General features: G+C 45.4%; 1 protein-coding gene and 1 long non-coding RNA gene across 3 annotated transcripts in view; one reads left to right on the top strand and one right to left on the bottom strand.

Moving 5' to 3' along the window:
- Nucleotides 1-228: 228 nt before the first annotated feature.
- Nucleotides 229-804, bottom strand: LOC113457651. The gene is made up of 2 exons (XR_003378175.1): nucleotides 751-804; nucleotides 229-552 (listed from the first exon to the last, which is right to left on the bottom strand). It is a non-coding gene; the product is annotated as an uncharacterized LOC113457651 (long non-coding RNA).
- The window catches only part of Slc2a12 (solute carrier family 2 member 12), a 58,045-nt gene continuing 48,376 nt past the window's right edge, over nucleotides 618-10,286 (top strand). Inside the window, exon 1 of one of the 2 annotated variants that reach the window (XM_005360941.3) lies at nucleotides 618-858. In XM_005360941.3, coding sequence (XP_005360998.1) covers nucleotides 744-858 — 115 coding nt within the window. In that variant the 5' untranslated portion in view covers nucleotides 618-743. Of the gene's footprint in view, nucleotides 859-899; nucleotides 1,079-10,286 lie in introns of those variants that run through there. The other variant, XM_013351435.2, reaches the window with a different exon arrangement.

Raw genomic sequence — 10,286 nt, 5'->3', positions numbered from 1 at the left:
GTAAAGAATCTAGTAAAGAATCGTTGCGTTTGGAGTTGGACGCAGGCCTTCATTTGTCCCGCAGGCCTGGAGCGAAAGCTATGCAAGGCATTTACCTAGACCCAAATCCCGTGGAAACAAACACATTTTATGCTTTGTTTAAACTGGTGAGTGTCATGACTTTATGACTTTTAGGGTAATAGGCTTGCTTCCAACAAAAAAAAAAAAAAAGGAAAGGAAAATTAACACACTTTTCCTTCTTTTATTTCTTTACATAAAGTCTTCTTCTGAGAGATTAACTGATACCATCTGTGGGTTTTTGTTCCCCACTCTCGGCTTGCAGACTTGCATTTAAATCTTCATGCTTCTTTTTCTAAGCTTCTTTTCAAATTGCGGCAACACAAGAGCAAGCCCTAGCCGGTGGCCAAACACTGCCTCTGCGTCCCAAGTCTTTTAACCTCTTGCTTCCAACTCGCATCTGAAGGCAAAACAATCCAGGAGCCACGGCCCTCCCCCTGCTCCTGATAGGCTGCTGGGAATAGCAACAGCCTGTGTCACCGAAAAGGGCAAAGCCTTCGGAAATAGAAACAAAGTTGGTTACAAATCACACTGGCTTTGCCCGAAGGTTCTCTCCCCCCCCACCCCACTCGAACCCCTCCCACTCTTCTTTAGCATGCTGCCCATGGGGACCGGGACCACTGCTGTCAGAGCGGTAGGTCGGGGTGGTTTAGTGGCGAGGGAGAAGCTGTAACTTCTACGTGACCATGGTACCTGTTGAAAACACAGAGGGCCCCAATCTGCTGATCCAGAAGGGGAGAGAGGCGGAGACCGATGGCAGCTGTGGAGCCAGCGGCGGCCGGCATCCTGCCTGCGCGGGAGGTAAAGTGAGACCTTGGGGCTGGCTCGGGTGACCGCTAGAGGGGAGAGCCGTCTCCGTGAGCCCCTCGGGACTATGCGTGTGTGGGAGTGCGTGCGCGCGAGCAACACGGGAGCGCGCTGGGTGCGTGGAGAAAGGAACACAGGGTTTGGTGCTACGTGGAGTGACCCAGAGCTGTACACGTGAGGACTGAAGCCTCCTTGGGACGCAATGTGTTAAAACGTGAGTTACATTCCCGCTACGGCTACGATGGGCTCCATCAATTTGCTTTACGTAACGCAATGCATACGTTCTTCTTTCTTGGAAAGGCGGATCAGAGCCTCATTTGTGAACACACACTTTTTTTCATTTATTGTCGCAAGTGGACCAAATGTGGAACAAGTGGACGTTGTGAGCATCGCTTTTTAAAAACCAAACTTTTAAGTAGACATCATACAGTAACTGGTTATGGGAACAACACAACTTTATTTTAACTTGTGTTATTCTGTGCTCCAAGTGCCTCCTTTTCTTGTCCCTGCTTTCCTGGAGACTTGCCTTTCAAAATGAGATTCACTGAATACTTTTTCCTCCCCAAGGAGAACGTCAGTAGTTTTCATTGCATTATCTGCACTAGCCTAGATGATTGTCTTTGCCTCCACGTTTACAATCCCCAAACACACATCCCAAGCTTTTTTGTTTGTTTGCTTGTTTCTTGGTGCCTCTCTTTTTATTCATCTAATTGTATAATAAGATACAAATGAGCCTCTCCTTCCTACGGTTAATACTTTGATCGGCTCCACATGCTTCCATGATACATTCCATTGCCAAGCTGCTTAGCAGAATGTCACAAATAGTCACCGAGGCGCGTGGACACAGAAGTCACTCCTTGCCTTTCACCTGGGAATGGGCTGTTTAAGCAGTGGGTTTGCCTCATTTGGGCACGGAATCCACCAAGCATCATATGGAAGTCAAGTGGTCCCATCCCAGGAACAGAGAAGCTGTCTTCCTTTCCTGCCTTGCTCTGGGTTTAGCCTGCTCTTTCTTTCCCATGTCTAGTCAATACTTGGGGCCATCTCTGAATGCGGCCTCTCTCTTTGCCCAGGGCCTTGCTGGCTGACTGGAAAGAGCAGGCAAGGGGAATGAGATGGGCGGTTAAGGGAGGTCTTATCTACAAATTCCTGAGAAATGAGCTGCAGGAGACAGCAGAGCTCTGAGCTGGTGCTGACAGGCAGAGGGTCAATTAAATGGAGTCGCGGTGTCACCCTGTCATAATGGAGAGGAACTGCCCAGCCTGGCTCTTGCAACGAGCATTAGAAATGGACTAATTTCTACCACCCACCTGTAATGTCAGTAGGAGGCAGGAGGATGTAGGCCAGCCTGGAGGACAAAGTGAGGCCCTGTCTTCCAACTCACACACGCACACACATGCACACATATGCACACACGCAACGCATGCACACACGCATACATGCACACATGCATAGACACGCACACATACACACAATGCACACACACATGAACACACACATACACACAGATGCACAAGTATGTATGCATACACACGCGCGCACGCACACCATGCTCACGCGCACACACACGCTCACGCACACACAAGCACACCTTCGTATCATGCGTTGTACACATTCACAATTATCTCCATGGGAAGTAGTATGTAGATACATGTCTTGAACTTACATGCAGAATTCATTGCAAAGTGCTACTGCTTTTATCACTGTAAAGAAATAGTGAATACCACAATCTATCAAATTTAATTCCAGATGAATCTTTATTATATAGCAGAAAAAAAAACCTTAATTTTCCCCTAGCATCTCAGATGAATACAGCTTTGGGTCTGGTTAGATATTGTTTGCATTTGGATGAATAAAAACCCTTTTAGATTCCCCTAAATTGTTTTAACTATCTCTTGACACCTCAGAGCAACCTTATACATATATGTATAAATGTACTATAGAGCTTTGCTGTAAAAGGAAATCATCTAATTTTCCTTCTCTAATGTTGGATTATATTTTCATTCATTTGAATCAAGAGGTCGATGTTTATCGAAACATTTTCCAAGTGCTCTTTTTGGTGTTTTTTGTATTTCAAGCTTATATAATTTCTTTTACCCAGGAAATTCAGAGTGTTTCAAATATGCTGACTATCAGCATATTTATGATTTTAAACTTTTCCTATATTTCTAGGTGGGAAATAAAGCAAGCAAAAAGGGGAATAAGGTCTCTAACCCAAGTTAAGATGATTAAACCATGTGAGATACTGGAACAAACAAAGAGTGGACAACAACAAAAATACAGACCACAGACTCTCAGCATCTCCCACCCGCGTCCCCAGTGCTCCTGCACACACACAAAGCATCTTGGCTGGACTTCCTTGGTCAACTCTTTAATTAAAAAGGAGGGTGCATTGTGGGACTGGAGAGGTGGCTCAGAGGTTAAGAGCACAGGCTGCTTTTCCTGAGGTCCCTAGTTCAATTCCCAGCAACTGCACAGTGGTTCCCAACTACCTATAATGAGATCTGGCGCCCTCTTCTGTCATGCAGGGAAAACATTATATACACAACAAATAAAAAGGCTGCTTTGTCTCTATCAATAATGAGCTTCATTGTTTTTTCCAAGAAGCTATGACTCAAAGTGAATACATTGTCAGTGTTCATAGACACATCCTAATTGACCTTCTTCAGTTTCAAGTCCTGGTGCCGCAAGCTGACAGACACAGGTGAAGGGAGACTACACAGACGGGATCTCTCCCAAGGTGGAAGGGGCAAGTTGCCAGAGGCTGGTACAGCTCTAACTTTGGAGATTCCCTGCCTCCGAGTTTTGCTGTCTGCTCCTTCATCCTTAGCTCCCGTGCTTTCCTTATTTTGACATCCAAATTCCTGGCCAGAGAGAGTTCGAGAACTCTCCTTTGTCTCATCATCCCTGGTTTTTCTTCTCTCTTCTGCCTAAAATGGTCAGAAACCAGGAGCAGCGTTTGTTGTCTGAGTTCAGGTTCTTAGCACTGAAGCAAACACTCTGGAACCAGCCAACCCAGAACTGGATGCACAGATCCTCTGGAAGGTCTGTCGTACATCCCTCTGAAGACATCAAAGGCTGGGACTTCAGAATCCCCCCACTAATCAGAACACCCGAAGGAGTTGTCCTTAAAGACTTTAAAGTTGTGGGTGCTGAGCTAATATGTGCAGGTCAATAAACCTGAGTGGTTGTTCCCTCAGGCTTACCCTAATCCGGACTATCTGAACACAGCTGGTCTGGCTTTCTTGGGCTGCCCACCTGGAAGTCTTCATGGAGGAAACTTGTGGGGGAAATCAATGCAGTTTCAGGGAAGAGAGAGCCAGGCTAACCAGTTGGGCCTGATGACAGAGATTTGAATTGTGAGAAGATGAATTGGAACAATAGGTCTGTTATCTTGGGCAAAAATAGTGAGTGTTCATGAGCGTGCGCGCGTGCGCACACACCCACCCCCACACACATAAAAACTTAAGTAAATGTAATTTTTTTTAATGACAAAATTGCTGAATCTTAAAACCATGTATTTAACAAATGGGTGGCTGACAGCAAGTTGTAGGTATACATAAGGAAGTGGCAGGATTTGGAGACGTGGATTTGTAAGGAACTAGAGGCCTTCTGTATGATAAGACCAGTTTGAAAGGTAAACATCTTCCTTTGTGTTCAACCAGCACCTCTTTGACACGGGACATTTTTAACCTCACTCGGAAATCACGTCAGAAGTTCTAACTTGGGACTTTAGTTCAATGTGAGGCTGAAGAAAGTGGTTCCTGGGGCTGGAGAGGTGGCTCAGTGGTTAAGAGCAGTGTCTGCTCTTCCAGAGGTCCTGAGTTCAATTCCCGGCAACCACATGGTGGCTTACAACCATCTGAGGTCTGGTGCCCTGTTCTGGCCTGCAGATGTACACACAGACATAATATTGTATGCATAATAAATAAATATTTTAAACAAACAAACAAAAAAAAGAAAGTGGTTCCTAGGGGACCTCGTTGGAAGGGGCTGCTGGGATTTGCTCTAACACAAAGGCACAGACAGGAAGAGTAGCTCCCTGTCCCTTTCTAAGAACGTACTGTCACCCAGAGAGAATGCAGAGAGGTTGTCCCTTTGCCACAGATCCTGGGCCCACTACAGCCCCAGGAGCAGCAAAGGCAGGCACGCAGGCTGTGACAGGGAGTTGGCAGACATGGCCGTAGCTAGGGCTAGAACAACCAGCCAAGCCACCTGTGCGGGCCGAGACGTTCCCGACTTACACCTGCATGCTGGAACTGGTTTTTATAACCAGGGTCCCCTCTGATAGGCCATTGCCCCATCCCAGGTCTTAAATATTTCCAGCGCTGCCCTGCTCTCTGCCAGACATGCCACAGTCACTGAAGGAGCCATTTCCAAGAACATGCTTAGCGGTAACGAGCAGGACTCTCAGGTGAGCTTGGGGGGAGGGGGGCATTGCTTATGGACGGTCTAGGGGATACTTAGTGTTCTTGCCCTTTCCCTAGCTGATGGAAGTAGCTCTCAGAATGTCATGGAGTGGCCTGAGCCAAGGCTATGAGGAATCCACCAATCTTGAAATGCAGCTTTAGATTTGTGAAGATTTTATTTTATTTTATTTAAAGTATCCCATTAAAGACGCCTCATGGGGAGCGTTTGCTCAGTGAGAAGAACCCAAGTACTGTTTAGACTCCTCGTTACAAACTCCTGAGAACCTGACGCAGCTCTCCACCTGGGAGCAGTGAGCTCCCACAGCTGAGCTGAAGCAGCCTTTTACCCAGAGTGTATGAGCAAGAACTGGTTCTGGAAGATTCTGAAGGTGAGCAGCCGGAGCTCCCTCTGTCCATTTTTCCTTGTGAGCGGACTTTGCCAGAGGAGTGCATTACCAAGTGACTTAAAAAGCACCAAGTTTTGGGGCTGAGAAAGGGGCTAGCTGCATAACTTTTCCAATCTTCCCCAAGGACTCTGCAAATTACCAAATGAGGACAATTTCTCATCTTGGAGTCCCTCAAAAAATATCCAATTTCATTTCCAGCCACAGACACAGAGTGCTCTCAAAATACTTCTCAGCTGAAATGGAGTCAAATGACCAGCATCGTAAATCATAAACTCGCACGAGCTATTCCTATTTCATCCGGGTTTGTTTGGTTCACTGACATGGTTTTCCTTTCCACATGATAACACATACATTTGTACGTTTGCTAAGTGGCTATGTCTCAGTGACATACCAATTGTTTATGTACTTAGTTCAAAAGCAGTAAGACTGAAATAGCTTAGCAATCATTCTAATGCCAGCCGGTTCCATTATATTTGAAGAGTGACTCACTTCTAGAGATGTGTCAGGGAGAAAAGTACACTCCTTTGATTGGACTTACAGCAATGTGTTTCTTTTCATAAACAACTGCGATTTAACTTCACACTCAGCTGTGATCCTCTTGGAAATAATTGTCTCTTGAGAAGCTTGTGAGTCAACTGTTAATGTTGCCCCGGGCCATAGGCAATGTCCACATAACTTCACATACCATGTTTTCACATGTTTGTGGACCTTGGAGTTGGGAGCTATGAGGCGAGCTGATTTGGAAGCCTGCTTGAAATAGCATCTTAAGCTTCAGATGTGTAAGACTTTTTAAGAATAGAGGGGGGAAAAGTTGCAATTAGGATCAATTTGCACAGCAAGAGGGCATTCCCCTCTTGCTAATAAAATATTTCATCTCCAATGGGAACTAAACTGTAGAAACGCACAAGGCAAAAACCATAGGAAAAAAAAATGATTTTTGGAGATGCAACTCCATTATCAAGGGAAATGGGTTTTAAAAACAAGGGAATCTGTAGAGAGAGCTGCAGGCTGCATTCCAGCCGCCCAGCTCCTGGCTAGCTTATGCCCCGAAATAACAACACACAAATTGTATTCATATAAACACTGCTTGGCCCATTCCTATTAATGTGTGTAGCACCCTTAGGTGCGCTTACCAGGAAGATTCTAGCCTACGTCCATCCTGGGTCAGAGCTTCATCGCATCTGCCCCAGAGAGGAGAGCTATCGAGTCTGTCTGAGGCGTCTTACCTCACTTCCTCTTCCTCCCAGAATTCTGTTCTGTTTACTCCACCCACCTATGTTCTAACCTATCAGGGCCAAGCAGTTTCTTTATTAATTAACCAATGACCTTCCTCCATCAGGAATCCACAAATGTAAAAAAAAAAAAAAAGGCAAGATTGCTATACTGGACATAAATAAGGCATCGTCTTATTTCCTGTGATGTCATATAAGTAACTGTTTCAAACTTTTGCCTTCTTTTTTGGATAGGTTAGTAAGTAAGCTTTATTTGAATGAAGACCCATGTGATGTCTATACTTTGTGATTGGATTTGGTGCCAGCTGTCTCTCGTGTGGTCATCTCTGTCTCTGTGTCTCTGCCATTTTCTCTCTCTCTCTCTCTCATTGTCTTGCTCCTCAGTCTCTCTTGCTCCTGGTAGTTGCTGAAGGGATCAAGTGGTTTGTTCCTGTAGTTTCCTGTCGTGTGGGTTTGGCCGTCTGGATCCTGGTGAGTTAGTACAGCATGTTCACTTCAGCCTTGTGTTTACATTACCGGTTGACTTTTCAGGCTCTGGCAGGTATAGGCTCCTTACCGAGGGAGTGAGCCTATCACGGGAGCTGTAGAGACTCTGATGCTATTAGTGCTTGGTGGTAGACACTGATGCTGTTACCAGGTCCAGAGGTTCTTAAATCTTTTCTCTCAGTCTCCCATCTCAGGCCTGAAAGAGTTCTTTGTCCTTTGATAGGTGTAGAGTCGAAGCCTTTTGTATTTTTTTTTCTTTTTTGAGATCAGCTTTAGCTCCTGTCAGACCCCCCACCTGATTCCATTTTACATCAATTCAGATTAAAAAGACTTCTGTGAAATGAGTATCATGGATGAAGTACTTCAATGACAATGTCTCTTTTAATTAGATTTATTAAAATTTATTTATTTTTATTTTATTGGTGTTTTGCCTGTGTGCGTGTCTGTGTGAAGGTATTGGATCCTGGACTTAGACAGCTGTGAGCTGTTATGTGGGTGCTGGGGGTTGAACCCAGGACCTCTGGAAGAGCAGTCAGTGCTCTGAACTGCTGAGCCCTCTCTCCAGCCTGCACAACATCCCTTCTAATCTCGTAATAACCAGTAAAGTGAGATTAACCCCATTTCACATACAGAGTCAGGAGCCGAGCAAGATCAGCTGATGCTCACCATGTACTTGCTGTCATCCAACAGCCGTTCTCCCAGCACTATGAATTGAGAAATATTATTTAATCCTCTGACTGAGGTCACAGAGGAACAGAAAGTGTAAGTCTTGCTGATCTTGTCAAAGTCTAGCCACTAACTAATCAGGCCCTCTGTTTCTAGCCTAGGCCTTCACTTCTGAGCCCCAGGTATGTAGGGAGAGGCAAAGTGTTCTGCTGCCCATGCCACAGAAAGAGTTGGTGGCAGTCCAGACTCCAACTGCAGACTCGCGCATCTTGACCAATCAATCATACAACCAGCTCTCTTTCAACTTCCTGACCTGCCCAGTTCAGGACTGCGGGTTGAACTCATTTCAGGACTTGGCTGCATTCTACATTAGTGACTCCCCTTAGTTTCATGTTATTTTTTTTTTCTCTATAAGATTCTAAGTTCCTGGGCTGAGGAAAAGAGGACCTGGGCTAACTATCCATGTAAAAATGCCAGGCATGGTCGCATGCACTTGTAACTCCAGCACGGGGGTGGGGTGGGGGGGTGGAGGGTCTTTGGGGTTTGCTAGCCAGTCAGGCTAGCCTCATTGTGAGGTGCAGGCCAGTGAGATCTGATCTCAAAGGGCATTCTTGAGGATGACAACTGGGGTTGTCTTCTGGCCTCTATATGCACCCCCACTATGCACCCTCCCCCTCCAAGCTTGCACACATACAGTCATAAAAGATATGATAAATTCATGAATAGCGTATATTCTTTGACCCATCAGAGCTCTTAGCTGACTAACAGTGCTTGGAAAGTTCTGCATAATTCATGAATTATGCTTCTCTATATTATAGCATGAATGTCAGAGATGTTGTGTGTATAGTACAAGGATCGCCACCAGTGGTATCCTGGGGACCTTGGTGCTCACTGAAGTCACCAAAGCTGGTAGTGCTGAACATCAAGATAAGCTTGGTCTACCATCTGTGCCCAAGACAGGGCTACACATGGTATGCGTGTGATTGGTCAGTGCACAAGATGAATAAAGAAGTGATTAAGATATGTACTGCCTAGTGTCATGCTGATCAACTATGGACTGTATGACAGGTTATATATAGGAGGTTATAGCAAACCTTCCAGGATGTCTTTTGATGTTAGACATACAGATGCTATTGTGATATATTTGTCTACAATACATGGTACTGTGACATGACATACATATATACACACACAAAATGTATATGTATTTCTTTTCTACTTTTTTTCAATTTTTTTAAGTAAGAGGGACTATGTATTTCTTTCTTTGTTGGATGCTTTGTAGTTATCACAAGGGGCTAAAAGTTACTCTGTTAAATAACAATTTAAAAACTCACCAGGTCCAAGACCCTGGCTGGTCTAGAGCTCCAGGTCAGAAGCAGTAAAGAATGGAGGTCATGTCCCACAAAGCAAGGCAGAGAACAATGGCAGAAGACACTTGATGTCAGGCTCTGGCCCGCACGCACGCGCACACACACACACACACACACACACACACACACACGCATGCACACACGCACACACACACCTATACATTTTTTGAAAAAAGTGTAACTGAGAACTGAAGACAGTAGGTTTGTAGAACATTCTAACAGCAGAAAATAGGTAAGATGGAAACCGAGGAAAGAGGATGACACATCCGGGGAATGGCGAGGGTTTCCAGTTGATGGGAGCAGTGGCCAGGAGCAGGGAAAGCAGAGGAATCCAGAGCTGCATGCAGGGACTGCCGGGAGCTTGGTGTGTGGCAAGGAGAAACTGCTGGGAAACAGCCTACAGTAGTTTAGAAAAGGCCACCAAAGTGACTTCAACTTTTCCAACTCTTGAAGGTCGTCAGGCTTTCAATAAAAGTAAAGCTTGGCCCAGCCCTCTATTCGTTCAATCCTGAAGCCCCCAGACTCCCTACCTTTGCTTCTGCCCTCAGGCACAGAGTCTCCAAAGGACTCGTGACTTTTCTGATTCTTCCTGCCCCAGCTTTCTGTTTTCCCTGGAACCCTGCCTTTCCCTCACAGCAGTAGAATGGTGGTCCTATCCCTGCTACAGCTTTTAAGAACTCTGTAGCCTTTCCCCTCCCTGTTCCCAAATCCCAGCCACGCAGGCTCTTCAGAAAATGACTGCTGAGCTCTGTGACTGGTACACAGGCACATTCTTCAAGGTCTCTGGTCACAGCCACCGCAGGAAATCTATTGCAAATTTGGCTTTTTATTTTATTTTTATTTTTATTTTAT

The sequence above is a fragment of the Microtus ochrogaster genome, linkage group LG4 (genome assembly GCF_000317375.1).
Source record: "Microtus ochrogaster isolate Prairie Vole_2 linkage group LG4, MicOch1.0, whole genome shotgun sequence".
In the NCBI taxonomy this organism is placed as follows: Eukaryota; Metazoa; Chordata; class Mammalia; order Rodentia; family Cricetidae; genus Microtus; species Microtus ochrogaster.
This window is presented reverse-complemented; position numbering and strand designations above follow the sequence as displayed.